The sequence below is a fragment of the Prenolepis imparis genome, unplaced genomic scaffold, assembly GCF_030444845.1.
Source record: "Prenolepis imparis isolate NDT839.2.m4 unplaced genomic scaffold, iyPreImpa1.0 SCAF_6, whole genome shotgun sequence".
In the NCBI taxonomy this organism is placed as follows: domain Eukaryota; kingdom Metazoa; phylum Arthropoda; class Insecta; order Hymenoptera; family Formicidae; genus Prenolepis; species Prenolepis imparis.
Window position 1 is genome coordinate 5762846 of NW_028141164.1, and position 18549 is coordinate 5781394.

An 18549-nucleotide genomic window follows, 5' to 3' on the forward strand; every position below is an offset into this window, starting at 1 on the left:
TGCTCGACGATGACACGACACGATGCATCGATTGGCTGTCAAACGCATCTTCCGCATAGGGATCTACGTCACGACCAATGAGCGCGTTTCAATTAGCTCCGTGCAAACCAGCCTTTACAAATTTTTGCCGGTGTAAAGTTTCCCTAGCTAGTGGAAAATCTCATAATTCTCGAATTCCCGAGATCTCAAGAGGAACGAGGATCTTCGCTTGAGATATCGTTGTGTCGCACGTGAAAAGACGATTCATCCTTCAACGTCTCGAAAATGGCTATGCACGTACCGAAACCACCCGGAGTAGCGCAGATGCTAAAGGATGGGAGCCGGGTAAATGCTGTTTTCTCACAATAATCTCGTAGTAACAACGCAACGTTCTCGAATGCTCCGTTGACTGATGACTCTCGAAGAATACACGAGGATCGGTGCTCATATATTCTTGCCTTTTATAGGCATTTTAAGTTATCCGAGAATTTCCGATTTAAGAATCAGAATTTCGCGTCGCAAAATGCATTCGATCGCAAATTATATGCCAGAAATATATGTCATACGTTCTTCTTTTTATTTTTTAATCAAATTTGATCTTTAAATAATATAAAGGGATCGTCTGATGCTGAAGATGTAGTCGACAATTTTCAATGATTCTGTTGTTTTGTATTTTCAAGTACTTTTCGGGCCTGGAAGAAGCAGTCTACAGAAACATTGGTGCCTGTAAACAATTTGCAGATACCGTGAAAACGGCGTATGGTCCTAATGGAATGAATAAGATGATCATTAATCATATTGAAAAACTGTTTGTAACTAATGATGCAGCAACAATTATCAATGAGCTAGAAGTAGAACATCCAGCTGCAAAATTGTTGGTTTATGCATCAAAAATGCAGGAAAGTGAAGTAGGAGATGGAACAAATTTTGTTATAATTTTTGCTGGAGCACTGCTTCACGCCGCGGAAGACCTGCTTCGTCTAGTAAGTTAATTTCATTTAATATTTTTTTATATCAGTATAAATCAGTATATCGATATATAATACATATATATATATATATTATAATAAAATATAATTAAATTATGATATAAAATATATTTATTAATATTTTTATACTAATAGAGACAATTTTATATTCCGATTTTTTTAATTACAGGGAATTACGACTTCAGAAATAGTTGAAGGCTACGAAAATGCCTTGAATAAAGCACTCAAAATCTTATCGACACTAATTGTTCACGAAGTGAAAGATGTACATTCAGAAGATCAAGTGAAAAAGGGAATCAGGACCGCTATTATGAGCAAACAATATGGAAACGAAGATATTCTTGCTTCTCTCGTTACGCAAGCTTGCATTTCCATCTTACCGGAGAAAACGACATTCAACGTCGACAATGTGCGGGTTTGCAAGATACTCGGAGGCGGCTTGAACAATTCCCAAGTGATCCAGGGTATGGTGTTTAAGCGTCATGTGGAGGGAGAAGTCACAAAAAAGATCGGCGCAAAGATTGTCGTTTATACTTGCGCCGTGGACATCACCCAGACCGAGACCAAGGGTACGGTACTGATAAAGTCGGCCGATGAGCTTTTGAAGTTCTCGCGCGGCGAGGAATCGCTGCTGGAAAGTCTGATCAAAGGAATCGCCGACAGCGGCGCCGAGGTAGTAGTGTCAGGCGGAAAGTTCGGAAGCATGGTCCTGCATTATATGAACAAATACAATCTGATGGCCGTTCGTATCCCGAGCAAGTTTGATATCAGACGACTTTGCAAAACCGTCGGCGCCACCGCACTCCCAAAACTGGTAAATTTATTTAGTTTAATCACATCTTCAAATAAAACATGTTTCTTAGCACTCTACTTGCATCTGTATATGAAATATATTATAATACGAAAGAAACTATTACAATAATTTTCTTTTAAAGGTACCTCCGTCGAAGGAAGAGTTAGGATATGCCGATACAGTGTACATTGACGAATTGGGAGACACTATAGTGGTGGTGTTCAAACTGGATGGAACGGAGAGTCGCGTCAGCACTGTGCTCGTGCGTGGTTCCACCGAGAATTATATGGACGATATCGAGCGCGCGATCGACGACGGTGTCAACACCTTCAAGGGTATTACGAGGGACGGTAAATTTGTCCCGGGTGCGGGCGCCACCGAGATCGAACTCGCCGCGCAGCTGGCGTTATATGCGGACACTCTACCCGGCCTGGAGCAGTACGCAACGCGCAAATTTGCCACTGCCTTGGAAGCATTCCCTAAAGCCCTGGCGGAGAGCAGCGGTATTCGCTCGTCCGAACTTCTGTCCAAGTTATACGCAGCCCACAAGGATGGGAAGAAGAATCACGGTTTCGATATCGAAGTACGTTCCTATTTTCATCTATACGATCTTAAGTTTCTATTATAAGTATCTTCAGATAATGTTTTGTTTCAAATATGAATAATTATTTGAATCGTAAATCTTATTCTTTTTTTTCCAAATAATATGTGTAGTTATATGAATTTTATATCGTTAGGGTGATGGCGCAGCTCTGATCGATACCGTCGAGGCAGGAATCCTGGATCTATATATGACGAAGGAATGGGCGATGAAATATGCAGTGAATGCGGCGTGCACAGTTCTCAAAGTAGATCAAATTATTATGGCGAAGCGAGCAGGCGGCCCGAAAGCTCCAGCGGGAGGTGCTCGTGAAGAAGATGACTAATAGAACAAAATGAAGAATAATTCAGCGAGAAAATCATAAACTTTTACGTTTAATTTTACATTTTATTTATATTTACGAATTTCAATATACTTGGAACGTTGACGAAGAAATAGAACGAGTAAAAGATAACTGCTCCTTCAGAGCTTCATTCAACGCGATTACAAAGAAGGTAATGTATTTTCTATCTTAAATCCAGCTAGGAATGGAAATTTCTATAATTTTCTATTTTCGTCCAATACATCTGTACTGTAAGAGTATTAAATAAAATTGTTAAATATATCATTTCTTCTGCGGTTTATCTTTATTTTTATTGAAATCTTAATAGAATAGAAATAAACACAGTATATGTAAAAACAATTACATATCCACAAATAAGGGAAAACATATTAATTAAGAATCAGGCACAGTGATCAAATGCTAATTTTCTTTCCAATGTGTTGTGAATATTTAATATTAGAACCTTCAACTTTGTTTTTGAATTATAATTCTACTTCACGATCTTATGTTGAGAGACCGCCAGTGTCTTTTGCGTGTATTCGCCGCATTTACTGCTGTGCATGTTTAACTATTCGTTTATATTTGTTTGTTATTTATCGAAGAAAAGTAATTTAAGGTTCAACTGTAACGATGTTTCGTAAGGTAAGTGGTACTGCCGTAACTACATGTGAATAAAATGTAAAATCATTTCGAATTAAAGCACGTAAATTTCAATTCACATGTGCTCTATTTTTTAGGTTATCTTAGGAACACGCAGTCAAATCGGTCGATTAAACAATGTACGATTCTTATCGCAAGAAACAAATGAAGCTACGAAAATAGAAAAGAGTAAGTACGCGATTGCGTTAAAAAATTACTTGACGTAGATGCCTATACACTACACTATTACACATCATCTATGTTAATCACTATAAACATACATATTAACAAACGTGATTTATTTCTACCTCGCTCTTTTAGAAATAATAGAGATAGTATAGAAATTATTGTTCAATGACAATATTTTTAAGAACAAATGTTTTTGTTTTAATTGCAGCTGTAAATAACGTTACCTTACTTGGAAGGGTTGGAGCAGAACCACAGAAACGTGGAAGCACTGAACATCCAGTTGTAATATTCTCTGTTGCAACACATACAAATTATAAATATGAAACAGGTAACACAATCGATATATAATTTTAGAAATAAAGAATCTAATAATTATATCATCTATTTTTTTCTAGGTGATTTTATGCAAAGAACCGATTGGCATAAGGTATGTGTCTTTAAGCCTAATTTGAGGGATGCTGTATATAATTATTTAAAAAAGGGTCAGCGAGTAATGGTAAACGGTAGGATAAGTTACAGTGAATTTAAAGATGAGGAAGGGAATTCGCGTCCTAGTACAGCTATAATAGCAGATGATGTAATATTCTTTCAATAAGTTTTTTATATACAAATAATACATATTATTTTTTTTCAATAAAATTGATATAAAATTGTACATTTCCTTTCTCTTCCAATTTATATAATATTTAATTAGATAATAAAAATGTGATCTATGCATTTTATAAATTTCGAGCATCGAATATTTTGAAACTTAAATTACTGTCAATGTGATTCTTCTAATCTTTTATTAAAAAGCAAAGCTACATTTATGAAAATTAACACATGAGGAATTCAAAGTATTAATGTCGAAATAATAAATTTCACACAATGTGTAAATATTTTAAATATTGATATAATGATTTTTTAAATATGTTGTGAAGAGTTTATATTTTTAGCAGGTTGTATTTTGGATTAGAGAGAGAAAGAGAGAATGAGTTATAAGAGAATAGTACACACATGTTCTTAATAACTAAATAAGTCTATATTTACAACATTCATCAATTCATATGTACTCTTCGTATAACAACTTATATAATAAAACAGCCCTAATATCTAGGATTTTACATGTTTTATTTTATACACGCGAAACGATATATAAACTTTTTCAATCTTACATCTTAGAGACGCATTGCTTTACATTATAGTATTATCTGTCTTCATATATGCTGCATATAACGTATATATATTTATTCATTTATACATAAACTGCCTTGTTTTTTTCTTTGACAATTAGTCACGTGAAAATTATTTACACGACTGTAAACAAAAAAGATGTACATATACATATAATCTTTCTCTTATCTCAATAACATCACGCAGTTCCTCAAGATAGACGACGACTCGTCTAAATGTGCACGATGCACATGCATTTCATACATAATAATATCTATTAACTACGTACTGCTTTTTTTTCGTTATATAGTGTAGAGATCACAGTATACAAGAAGCCAAATATATTTCTTAATATGTCATTTATCCATACGCTTGACGAAACTCACTTTCTCTCTTTCTCTCTCTTGCACTCATACTTCAATTCTCTCATACTTTCTCAGTTTTATATTCTCAAGTGCAAAAATACAATTAGTAATCTTCTTAAAACTTGTTTTCTAATTGTGTACGTGTCTTCGCGCTTCTTTTTCGCGATTTATTTCGCAGACAATCGTCGGATAAAGAGTCGTGGAATGTGAAGCCACAATCGCACTGGCAACAAACATAGAAATTTCGAATATAAATTTTGATAGTAAAATATATATATGTATATATACTTTTTTTTTCTATAGATAAATTTATATACTCTAACTCTGGCCCCGAATTTTCATAAAATTCTTTCGCTATTCTTCTAATATATTTTCCTTCTATTCGCATTTACAATTCATTAGTTCAATTATGTACATCTACAACATATAATCGATTATACGGCACTCGGTTACAGTGCGTTTATTTTATATAACGCGTATATCGAGCGCGAGCGATACAATACTTGGTTCCAAAATTGTGATATACCGATTTTTTTTTTTTTTGAACGATCGATTAAATACATATAACTAAATATCGTTCACTTATTAAACGGCAAATATTCTTGGCACAAATACGTCAAAATAACGGAGAACCGTTTCAGAAGAGCTTGAGAAAATCCAGTTAAATCTCCCTCTTCTAATACTCGCTTTACAGAGTCGACATATATAAAAAATCTCATTAAATTGCCGTGAAAAGATTTTGTCAAGCTCTTTATACTCTTCGGAAATCTCATGGAAACGTTTGTAGCGTAATTTTTCTGTGATGCATTAACACATTTGAATGTCTCAAATCAAGTAGAGTCTCTCTTTCTTTGGGATCGACCTTATTCGCGGACTACGTTTCGCCAAAAATAAAGTCACATCACAGAACATATGCTTAAGATTAAAAAAAGAAAAAGAGAGACATTAAAGAAAGGAAAGACCTGGTAACAGTTCTCCCTCTGGCATTCTTTGTACATTGAATCATTGTATGTATGCTGTTAAGCGCACCTAAGTTCGTACACATCTCGTCGTTGTAAAAAGCGGAAAGGAAATTGCCCGACAATTCGCATGGGTGGTTCTCCCAGTTACGAGGGAAGCGGAAAAGAGGGTAGGGCGGAATATCCGCGAAGATTCAACTTCAGACATCGAAGCGTCTATCATTATCTCCTGCGCACAACGATTCAACGCGAATCCGAGCGAGGACGGAAGGCGGCGAATCTCGTTATCCAATTTGCGCCGTAAGAGGTGGTATTGGCAAAACGGGCTCTCTTCCCGCACTTCCTTATCACATTCGTACACGACGTAACGACAAAAATGAAGAGTTCTTGTGTGATTACAACTTTGAACTGTCCTCGACAGACAAAGAAAAGCGCAGAGAATCTAATCTTTTGATCCCTCAAGAATCATCTCTGGAACGTCAATGTGCCTCAATGTGAATTGGATAAACGAGAAAATTTACTCGCCTTCCTCTATTCTGATGCATATTTCCAAGATAGTCTCGTACATGCGAATCGTGTTTCGAGGGTCCTTTAACTCATCGTGATTGCATTCGACAAAATTCCAAGTCATTCTTATACTTTTCTCCATCAATCACCACTAATTATCTCGATTAGATCTCGTCGTTATCTTGTCCTCCTAAACCTCGTCGACGAGGTTACGCTTTTCGGATTCCATCTATTCTCTACCTCTTGAAGACTTTTGCGTCTTCATGTGGATATTTCATTCTTATCAACAAACCGATGAACCGGATGGAGTGGATGCTCACTCAATCTCCAATCTCACTCTGCATCTGCACTCTGTCGATCGGTTGTCAATATGGAACCCCTGTTACGTAGAGTTCGTTTCACCGTCGGCTCCCAGTCTGCCGCGGCGCGATTAACGATTACGCGCGATCATAGCTTTCCTGCCATCGCTAGGTCCCGCGTCACTTCCTCTCTTCCGGTTCCTGATTGGTCTTAACGAGGTTGTACGCGTGACTTCTGTACTTGGCAGGTGGATCGTGCAGTGGCAAAGGCTGTTGCTGTTCGCTCGATGGCTGGTTCATACTGGACATCGAGAGATCTGTCGGCATATCCGCTTCCGGTTCCGTTTCGGGACTCCCGGAGAGAGCGCCTTCTTCCTCCGGTTCCGATTTTATTCGCATCTGATGGCGCAGCGACGATATGTTTTTGATGTTCTTCAACTCGACCGAGTTACGTAAAAACCTGCAAAGAATAAAGATAATTGCTTTTTATCCGAAAACGAAACAATTTTGATATATTCTAAATGCGAAATTTATTTGTAAAATTATTACTATAATAATATACAGAGAACAGCAAGGATGAATTTTGACATTTTCATTTTTTTAAATTCTCGATTCGAAATTAATAAATCTTCACATACATGTACATTACTAATGTGACGTAATTATTCTATCGCAATTATTTTACATATAACGATGCTTAATTATATATAATAAATACTCACTGATAACAATGTCGTTCGCCTTGAACTTTTCTAAGTATGTTCACACGATAGTAATAACGTAACGCTCTGCTCATCTTATCATAATTCATAGAAAGATGATTTTTTTGGATGCCCCAGAGTCGTGCCAGACCCGGCGGATCGACGATCTTGAACACGCCAGTGTCCCGACTTTTCCACGCGATAAAATTGTGATACCGTTGCTGGGGGTCATTCAGCAACTGCTGAAGGAAGTCCCAGAGCAGTCTTCCATCTAAACAGAACGGCGGAAATTGTTACAATGTGAATAATGTAAGTCGTGGGAAGATGAAAGCAATATGGTATTACGAGATTTTATATTTAATAAAGTGTTTATATACCAATCAACGTGCAATATTAAAGCGCATACACAACTCAAATAGCTAAAAAATCTGAAATATATCTAAAAAACATTTGAAAGATTGACATCTCTTAGACGTTTGCATCGACCATCTTACGCTAATATATAAGCAATCGTAAATACTAACTGGTGTTAGGTTCTGACGAGTCGCTGGGGAAGAACTCTCTGGCCGCATTGGCGGTAGTCGAGCGGAAAGCACCGGGTGTCAACGGCATCATCTGCGACGGCAACGTCGGACTCGGCTGATCCTTGACGCTCACCTCGCTGAGCCTCTGCGCCGTCAAGGCGGTCGGCGTAGGCGGCGGGCTACTGTTACCGCTCGACACCTGGTGATTGTTATCCTCGTCCGAATCGCTCTTGTAGACCTGCGTCTGATTCGCGTCGGTCGCGTGGCTGGGCGAGCCCGATTGACTGTCCACGGACGGCGCCGGTGACAGGGTCACCGAGTTAGCCGACATCAGGGAGGCGAGATTCTGGGCGTACGGCGGCGTCTCCGTGGCCCACGTGGGTGTGGGCGGATGCGAAAGCGGACTCAGGGGATACGCGGACGACCTGGTCGGCGTCACCGGGCTACTCGGCAGACACCTCTGCAGCTGGTTGTAGTCGCGCACCAGCATGGTGAGCACGTTGTGCAGCACGTCACCGGCGCCTGGACACCTCTCGCCCAAATCGGCCTTGGTCAACAGGCACATCGCCTTGCCATTCATCTGGAACATGTCCATGTCGAACGGCGGCAGGTCGAATTCCTGCTCGGACCACCGCAAGAACGCCACCACATCCTCCCGAGACCACAATCTAGGATCGGATACTGAAAGGAGAGAAGATGCCATTGGTGATACGGCCTTCATACAATGTAACGTTGTCTATATATATATTTATAATCAATTCCTTTGAACGAACAGTCACGAACGACGTTAAAATAAATTATGCAGATTAATCTTAAAAGGAAAATCAAAATTTCAATAACAAAAATATACTTAAAAAAATGTTTCTTTACTTAAAATATTTTATCCATTACACTATACTGTATTTAAAGTCATACAAAAATTCTATCAATGGTCGAAAGTATTAATATTAAAATATTAATTTTACGGACTTGCGCCAAGAGAGAAAACGTTAATTTCGGCAGCACTTACCTAGATTCGTTGGTAAATGAGTCTTGAAATCTAGGAAGGGACTGGGCGGCGGATGTGTCGTAGGCGGAAAGTTTAGCGAGAACCCGTATTGACAATGAGCCCGCCAAAACAGATCCGGATTGAAAGGCAACCTACCCGGTGGTAGCCGGGAATCCATTCCGGTCATTCCGCCTACGGCGGAAACCGGCGATAGCGGAATCGATGATAACAATTTCATAACACGCCCTCACTGCCGGCGGCTTCTGCAACAGAAGAAACGATCGGATTTATTAATTAATAGGTTCGTATATTATTTAGGCAAATATCATAATAAATAAATCAAACCGGTTATATAAACGCAACTTGTATGATCTAATTAGCTAAGCTATGTCAATATCATCTGTACCACTCCTTAAAAATTATAATCATGACTTCATTAAATTCCAAACGCTGCAAGGTCATGGTTTGATTAGCTTATTAAACGAAGAAGAAGGAAAAATACAGAATTATTTGTAGTGATCTCTCTATATTTATTCGCGACTATACGGAGGAGACGCGACATTGACGTAAAGTGCAATCTTCCGTACTCTCCGTCGTACATCGTCGAAAATTGATCTCTAACATATATATATATAGCGATCTCTGTACCTCGTCTAACGAGCTGGCGACGTAACGATCGCTCGCTTCCCCTCGATATACAATGACGGAAGATAATAGCGCCAGATTACACGCCGGCTTCTTACAACGCGAGATCGTGCAAACTCGCGAGGAGAAGAGAAGCGTCGCGACGGTGACGAGGCGTTGTCGTCGTCCTCGTCATCGTCATCGTCTTTCTCGACCGGTTCGCAGACTATCGTCGTCGACTATTAGCATAGAATGTGGGGGCATAAGAATGAAAGCTGGCAGGAAACACGGATTTACATAACGTATTTCTATCGACGTAGACGCGAAGCTATTTCCGTTCCCGACATCGACTCGCGAAGATCCGACAGGCTAACGCGAACTTTACCGTTTCGACGCGAAACTCTCTCTCGGGCCCGAAAAGCGGCTGTTCATCTCGAAATCTCTTCGGCTAATTGCTTCCGAAAGTTTAGTTCGCTTATGACACCACAGAATTACAAGTGTACCCGAAATCTTAGTCAAGAATATTTCTACACTTCCAGGGATTTATCGTTAAAATTCAGACTGAGTTAGTCTGTATGTAAAGTTTATATCGGTTAGTAAGATATAAGAGTTATACGCATCTTGCGGTATATATGTATATACCTATAGAATAGAGTTGGCTATATGCGAAAGACTGTAATAACGGATCGTTATGTTGAGAGCACATGAATAAAAAGAGCTTAATTCGTTATAAAATAGTGCGATTTCCTCACCTCTCGTTAATGACACTATCTATATGATAATCATATGTTTATAATCCTTGTCTCTAAATACGTTCACTAAGGAGCTGGAACGATTGCACGATTAATGTCGTGATAGTATATTACAATTTCTTGCACACATTACCTTATGATAATATAAAAAAAATAGATGATTTGATTTAATATATTTCTCAATAAACACTTTGACGTCATCACGTTCGAGGTTCTACATAAAATTACATATAACATATCGCTGAAGTATAGTATGATTAAATCGAACTACATATTTAGCATTATCGCAATTTGAATATTTTGGAACGATAGTAATTTTTGTGTTTTAAATTTTTAGAAAAGTGGAGAACATAATTACAGATACACAAAATATTTTAATAACACTTTTTAGTCAATCTTTCGTAATTTTTATCTATATTATTGTGTTTACTGTATCAGCTCTAATATCAAATATCAAAATAAAAACCTAAAGACGATTATAATTAAATCTTCGAAAAAAGTTGATTTTAAAATTTTTCTAAAAATAAAGTCCAATCGCTATATTTGGCTCTTTTTAGATCGAAATTCAGCAATCGAATTCCGGCATATTTCTAGCAAGAATCTCCTTTATGATGCTGAAAAATAATCGCAAGAAGCTCTTGACGGTGCTCTTCTCATTCGAGAAGAGATAAAGAGAAAGAGAGAGATAGGGAGAGAGAAAGAGAGAAGTACCCTGAGGGAAGAAGGCAGAAACCTCGGCATGCGAAGGTCGATGTGCCGTTGTCTCGCACCAGGAAATCCTGGTCGTCTCTTCGGTCTTTCCTTCCTCTCCCCCTTTTCCTCTTCCCCTCTTTAAATACCGCGAATGGCCTTATACTCAGATGCTCCTTTCAGCCGCTAATTTTTGCCGCTCGACTAATTAAAACAGCTACTTGAAGCGCAACGTCGAAGAATGAATTCGTCTTTCCGTAAATTTACATCGCGCCTGCTTCATAATATTGCTTCTGTGTGCCTTTTAGCGACTAATGTCCCGATTTTTTTTTTAAATCGTCTAGAAGATGTCTCCATTATCCTTTATAAATAATTGAAACACAATTCACTTCAATAGACCGCGCAGACTTTATTGTTAAATTATTTAATCTCGAAAGAAGGATTTATGCAGTAGAGAATTTAAAAGAAAAATGGGGTCCATGAGAATATGTAAGTCTGTGACAATTTTAGAAAATCGAAGCTTTGAGGAATGAGATGTCAAAAATGCAATCTCGAACTTTTGACTATGATTGCGATCTCGCTCGAGATCATTTTAACGTATCGGAATGTGCTCTCAAGAAATAAAGAGAGCTATAATTGTGCTAAACATACGGTCCTCTCTCTTTTTCTCTTTCATTCAGATGCAAATAAGAATTAATTTTCTCCTTAATAAGAAACATATTAGGATTCTGCGATTCGTTCCACGTATTTCTGACGAGGTTTTTTTTTATTTTCAACGATGAGAAAGAAGTCGCGAATCACGATAGCAGCAACAGCAAAGTATTGCAATTGAAACACCGTTCGCGATTTCCGGTGCGCGATTGAAGGACGGAAACGCGTTCGATCGCGACGAGGAGACATCGAGATTTCCACGTCGTCTATTTTATCACGATGCAGTCATCTATAAGGACCGTCTAAGAAAACGTTTAAGGAAATCTTTTAAAAACTTGAAGAGTTTCTCTTCTTTATAGTTTTCTTTATTGACCCTTTTTAGATTTTTTTTCTTCCTCAATGTCTAATTATCAGTAGAGACAAAGAACGGATTAAATTAACTCGCAAAGAGGAAATTACAAATGTCATACTTAATCTTTTCTTCTTTTCATCGCTTCTTTTTTCTCTCTTTTCCTTCATTCTGTTTCTTCATTATATTATTTCTTTTCATTTTTTTTTTTTGACCTAATAAACTTCATGACGTAAATGAGATGACCTTGATTACGTCATGTTGCTTACAATCGATCTTTTTACGGCCGGATTTCCCGACGCGAAAAAGCTCTCGTCAAATCATCGTCGCAAATGTGTTTACATTTCGTCGCAAAGCATCGCGTGTCGAATAACTCGGAAGTCGTCACGTTGAAACGAGCGCGATAATCGTTCGTGTATAGAAGATAATGTTGTAATTCGATAGCGACTGTCGCTCGCCACGTATTTCAAATGGGTCTGCCGCGTGTCGGTTCGTAAACATTGCTAAAAGTGGGCTTTAATTTACTTGGCGTCGTGCAAATTGCCCACGTGGGTAATGAGGAAATAAACGTCAGGTTATTCGCATGCAAACATATAAGTGCCCTATAATGTGCATGAAAATATACGGGAAAAAAACATTTCACATCCTATCAGCTGTGTATAAATGTCTCGCGATCTCATCTCGAGATGACATAAAGATAAAAGTATTAAAACTAACAATGTAAGAGCGTTTAGATAATTTCATTATTATGGCGTGGTAATATCTTTCTTAATCTAAAGACCATATGTATACAACTATATGCGAAAGATAATTGAAATGTAGAGTTTGAACGTTTCCGAGAAATGTATGTAAATTGGAGATTTTACTGACACAATAATGCTACTTAAACGACTACACACTAGACTTAATTAGACAAACACACATTCACAAGTCTCATTTTCTCGTGCCTTTGAATTATTAGCGGCTTTTTCCTGCATTCTCGCGACATGATGCAAGATAGAATTTAAATCGAGCTGACCGCGAATTGAAATGCATAAGAATATTACGCACGACCTTCCGAAACGCCGCAATCCTGGCCTATAACGCACCTGTAATTAACTGACAACGTTAAGACGAGTTCATTAAAAAAATCACGGTCACTGAGCACAAAAAAAAACCGCATCTTTTCCGTCACGAGCGACAATTTAATCTGTCAAACGCAACGCGCCTCATAGACTTAGTTTTATCGAAAAGCGCTTTTAAGCATACGCTTCTTAAAAGTTATGCTTAAAAACACTTTTACCGATAAAAGTGGTTTAAGAATGTGGGCCTTAGACCGTAATCGGTCAGCTAATGGGACGGCAAAGGATCCGCGTGATTATTTTAGACTTCGTCTATCTTGTCTCGTGTCTCCTTTCGCATCGTCGTCGTCTCTTCGTCCCAGTCTCCTTAATGTCAGAGGTTCGTTATGCCTTATTCATATTGGCCCGCTGGCAAGCACACACATATAACCGGTTGCGTAACTTGCGCACGAGGAAACGACATGTGCGATTTGTTAAGATTAATACGCACACACGGACACGCACATATCCATATTCGTTCAGCGATATCGCCCAACTTGCTACTATTGTCGCGCGATTCAAAACGAATGATCTGATGACGATGATGATGATGACTCTGATTCTTCCGATGCATGTGCAGCAATCCGAAATCTTAGGCCACGACACTGGGAGAAACCATATGTCAAAAGAAAATTTGAATGTATAATTTAACGCGTATAAATGCATACAAATGCAGCAAACAATGCGCATGTATATTTATGGTACAGTCGAGTATTAATAAATTAATTTAATAAATATACTTGTCCTCTTTATACATATTTGTTTACAAGTTATTTATCGAGGATGCCTCTTATCGATATAGAGATATCGATTTCTAACTTATATTTATAACTGCGCATATAAAGTCATCAATTCTCTTCGCGACAAATATTTTTTTTAAGCACAAAAGTCATGGGAAAAAATCTCGACGCGCAAAACATTAATAGAAGCAATTATACAAGCGCGGAGAATTTCGAAGACGAAAATAAATGCTACGAAACGCGAATAGAACTGTTTCAACAACGTCGACGAGCTCCAATGATGAGTCGATCGGGCTCGCAAGAAGAAGTCACGGCCTGGAAAGTGTAATCACCTCGGCCGATCATCATCGTCGACGCGACTCTCCTCCTCGACGGGTCGAGAGAAGGAAGTAAGTAAGTAAGTACGCGCATCCGCGCAGCAAAACACATCCGCAGGCGGACACAAACGGACGACGAAGCAACACAACAACCGGCCGATTTAACGGCGTTTCGCAACGTCGCATCGCAACTGAAGAAAAAGAAGACGATGCGCGATGAATAGCGAAGGTAATTCGAGGTGAGCTTTGACTCGCCTCGTATATCGCGCGAAACGATCATGCGCGAACGACGATTAATGTGCATTAATAACACGATGCCGCGTGATATAACGATCGCTGATTATTACGCGTTTGATCGTTCGTTAGAACCGACCGGTCGCATACATATGTATATCGAGAATTTTAACGCGACATAATAATAATCGCCGGCAAGAATTGTGCTCGGATTAAAAGGCGTTTTTATTCCGGAAAGCGAGTCCAATCGCGAACGATGATTATTGAAGAGAACACGAAGGGCTTAGACAGCGAGCAATAATTCTATGAACACGATATATCGATTGCCACTTAATAGCGTGACGAATTAATCACACGGGAAATTACGAGCTATCGATGTACGATTTACAATTGTATCGATGTTGAAAATATCTCAATGTATAATAATATATAATATAAAGTGCACGTGTTAGTGCATATTAAAAATCGTATTTTTCCTTTAAATTCTGTTTTTTGTTTTATATCATCTTTTATTAGCAATCACGTGGGTGTGTGTCATACGATATAGAATTTAAAAAAAACTACATGGTAACATAGCAATACATATTCTCTATTAACAAATTGGGTAAAAATAACGGGTATCGATGTACTGCTAAGGCGATCGCGACGTACGTTCACGTGTATACATATATATGTCGCAACCTTGTTCCGTGTACGTGTGGGTGAATGGGTGTGACATCTGAAAGTACAACCAGGAAGTGGTATGTATAAGGAGGTACGCGTATATGTGCGTGGAATCGATCCATGTTCGAGGTGGGAGGAGGAAACAGGAAGATCCTTGACGTGCGCTCGCGCGAACCAAGATTTAAGATTTATCATATATAATGCTCAGGAACGCGCGAAGGAGAACCTTATCTCTTCTCTCTCTCTCTCTCTCTTTCTATAAAACACCCGTGGCGTTTCTTCCTCTTTGCAACGTCCCTTCCGGGTTCCTTCACTTCCTGTCTCTTTCTCTTTCGTCCCCCAATATTTCTCTCTCTTTCTTGCTCGCTCGCACGTACGTGGACACTTTATCGGTCACCGCTTTGTCGGGCCGATGTCAAGGTATACTACTGACGCGCGCGAGTCATTAAATACGGATGTATATATACTCTAGACATGTAAGCCGACGCGGTAATTAGCGAACGTTGTAATAGCGATAGACCTCGAAACAATTTCCTCTTTTTTTTTTACAATTTTTTATCTCGTATAGCATTCTTCCGCTCTATCTTTGTTATTTTTATTACTTTATGATTTTTTCAATGCATATTTATTTCCGGATTGAAGAAAAACACATATATATATTTTTTTTTTTTTCGTATTTCTACTCCTCCGTTCCCGGTATTTTTATCTTATACAAATTTCTCATTATTAGTTCATTATGCGTATGATTTATTTAAAGTCTATACTACTACCTCTCTGTCCATTGCAAATTCTCTTTATGTTACATTCTAAAACTTTATGGCGGTTCATACATACTATAGATACGCCTGTTAGATGTTGCGTGTGTAATATAAAACTTTTAAATGTCAACATCCATTGTTTGCTGTTGCAATCGATCTGTCACTCGCGCGCTAGATGTTGCTTTGCAGATAACAGTGAGTTGTTGATAACATGGCTTCCGGCATCGCCCTGTTTTCATTCGGAATATAGTATATCTGCAGACTTTTACAAAATAAATTTATACATGCCATATATAACATCAATCAACTACAAAATTGGCGTTCGATTGAATGGCGTTTATATCAAAATTTCAATTCATTTCCTAATTGACAAGGAACGGTGAGTGCATTGTTGATATTAAATATTTAAATATCCCAATATGTATAATGAATGAATTTGTCGAAAAACGAATAAAAACACGCGGACAAACGTCGAAAATTTTCGTGTTTTTTTTTCAGAGTTCGCGGAAAATCTCGCAAAATTTTCCACCAAAAACTTCCACGTGTTTCGCGAACGTTCGAATATCAGCGTGTATCATCGCAGACGTGATTCTACGAAGATGGACCGCAATAAGGAAACGCATTCGCGACGCATGACACGTCTTAACGTAGATGACGCCATTGACCCGCCTCTTGACGCGCGATTCGGAAGAAATATCATTCGCTATCTATCCTTGTCTCTTTATATCATCGTGCAGATAATCGAATAATCTTATCGCGCGAATGTCTTTCGACCTTTATCGAGTACGAGAAACAGCGATCTGCGATCGTTGTACGCATTGATTTAAATGTCAGATGCATTGATCTGAAGATCTTTTTCTTTCGCAATCTATAAAACAAATATATATAAGCAATAGATATATTTTATATTAAAAGGTATTTATTATATATATTCAAGTTGCAGCGTCATTCTCCGACGAGCGATACATTATTTCGTCTCTTTTTCAGCTTTCGACCCCTATGTCGCGAGTGCAAATTTTCGAAATAATCGGCGATCTCATCTCGAAACGTTTTGTCGCGATATTAAACGCGATCCGTAATACGAGAATAGATCTCCGTTAATGTGTGTGCGAGATAAAAAAAAAAAGAGAAAAAAAAATACGCGCGATATCTCGTCGAAGTGCGCGTGTCATCGGCGATTCGCGGGTGCGCCGCGAATTACACGCCGACTGCGTAATCGTGCATGCCGTGCGGGCGTAAACATCGCGGACCTCGGGCTGGACCCCGAAGCGGTACCGAGATCGGAGAAAGTCGAGAAGTGCAACGGAACAAACATGCAACCAGTCGCTGCTACCGGTAGCAATAACTATATGTTCTGCCTCTTTGCTTCCCGCCGCGCGTCCTCCTTTGCTCTTTTACCGCTTACTCTCCCTTCGTTTTGTTACGACGAAGACACTTCGCAAATATCTGTCTACGCTCATCGTGCGAATATATCGATCTATCTGATGAACGTTAACTCTTTCAGGAAAAAAAGGAGTAAAACTGTTGAAATGTCAAAATCATATTACAATCGAGATAGGGTATATTTTTGTTCATTAGATCATTTTCGCGGATTTATATCCTTCTGCATACAAATTAAAGATGATAATCTTACAACAGATTTATTAAGAATGTTAATATTCCTTGTTTATTTGAATACTTTAGTAAATCGAGTAGTTTTATATCTTTTATTATTTTTCGATTTATGTAGAAATAAAGCCGCTGAGATTATCCGATCGAACGACGATAACTTTGATTTTCTAGCGTCAATTATATAACTAAAAGATTTAGATACAACACGTGTACCGTTTAAAATTACATTATTATTGTGAAGTTTGATCCGTTTGAAACCGTTGATTTTATCAAAAAAAGATTAGATAACGTGTTACGTATTCAATGATAAGAGTACAGAAAATTGCGATGAACAACAAGAATAATACTTGCTGCGGTAAGTACGAAAAAGGCGAATGTCAAATAAATTTCGGGTATCTAAAAGTTTCGAAATACGTCTAGAAATTCGTTCTCGGTGGATGCTTACTTTACACCAACTTCCTGGTAACTTTGATGTGACACATAAGCGCGGAGCTTGCGAAGATCAAGAATACACGGGTTCGCCGACCAGCTTAAGGTCACGTGGCGGAGACCCGATGGGGAAGCTGTTCGTTAGACAACTTTTCAATTCCAAGTTCGATGGAGCACCTTCGGAACTTTTGAACTGAATGAATATCGCGATGGCGCATCAACTCTTCTCTTTCGTTTTTTATTTCATATACCCGGATACGGTTAAGGTCGTGCGTGAATATCGACGACAGTGATAATCAGATACGCCGAGTTCTTTATCTAATCAGAAATCCAAATAACACACTTCCCTGTCCCTCTTCGTGAAGCTGTAACATCCGTGACTTTCCTTCGGTATAGCGACAGGAAATTCTGTTCGCGATAAACACGAGAGTATAATATTTAAAATTTCTTACAATCTATCAGAGTTGTTTGAACATTCTTTCGAACACAGACAATGCATTTAAATGATGCACGGAAAAAAGATAATCATTACACGATTCAAACAGAAAAATAATTACGATTTTATGAAATAATTGAATTTCTCGAGCATATCTCTAATAAGGCATATTCTCTAGATATAATAAT

The 18549-nt window shown here is 38.4% G+C and overlaps 3 protein-coding genes across 3 annotated transcripts in view; 2 read left to right on the top strand and 1 right to left on the bottom strand.

The window, feature by feature from the left end:
- The first annotated feature begins 164 nt into the window (after window positions 1-164).
- On the top strand, window positions 165-2966 carry Cct8 (chaperonin containing TCP1 subunit 8). Its single transcript, XM_083040703.1, has 5 exons — window positions 165-324; window positions 660-962; window positions 1138-1782; window positions 1904-2344; window positions 2499-2966. Exons 1-5 carry the CDS (start codon window positions 265-267, stop codon window positions 2685-2687), a joined length of 1638 nt encoding a protein of 545 aa, XP_082896829.1. The 5' UTR covers window positions 165-264; the 3' UTR covers window positions 2688-2966.
- Window positions 2967-3182: 216 nt separating this feature from the next.
- On the top strand, window positions 3183-4167 carry Mtssb (mitochondrial single stranded DNA-binding protein). Its single transcript, XM_083040706.1, has 4 exons — window positions 3183-3326; window positions 3422-3512; window positions 3721-3840; window positions 3908-4167. Exons 1-4 carry the CDS (start codon window positions 3315-3317, stop codon window positions 4105-4107), a joined length of 423 nt encoding a protein of 140 aa, XP_082896832.1. The 5' UTR covers window positions 3183-3314; the 3' UTR covers window positions 4108-4167.
- Window positions 4168-4322: 155 nt separating this feature from the next.
- Aop (ETS variant transcription factor anterior open) overlaps window positions 4323-18549 on the bottom strand; it is a 39176-nt gene continuing 24949 nt past the window's right edge. Inside the window, exons 2-5 of the mRNA XM_083040705.1 lie at window positions 9029-9270; window positions 8020-8700; window positions 7517-7766; window positions 4323-7254 (exon numbers count right to left, since the gene is read on the bottom strand). Coding sequence (XP_082896831.1) covers window positions 6975-7254; window positions 7517-7766; window positions 8020-8700; window positions 9029-9245 — 1428 coding nt within the window. The 5' untranslated portion in view covers window positions 9246-9270 and the 3' untranslated portion in view covers window positions 4323-6974. The remainder of the gene's footprint in view (window positions 7255-7516; window positions 7767-8019; window positions 8701-9028; window positions 9271-18549) is intronic.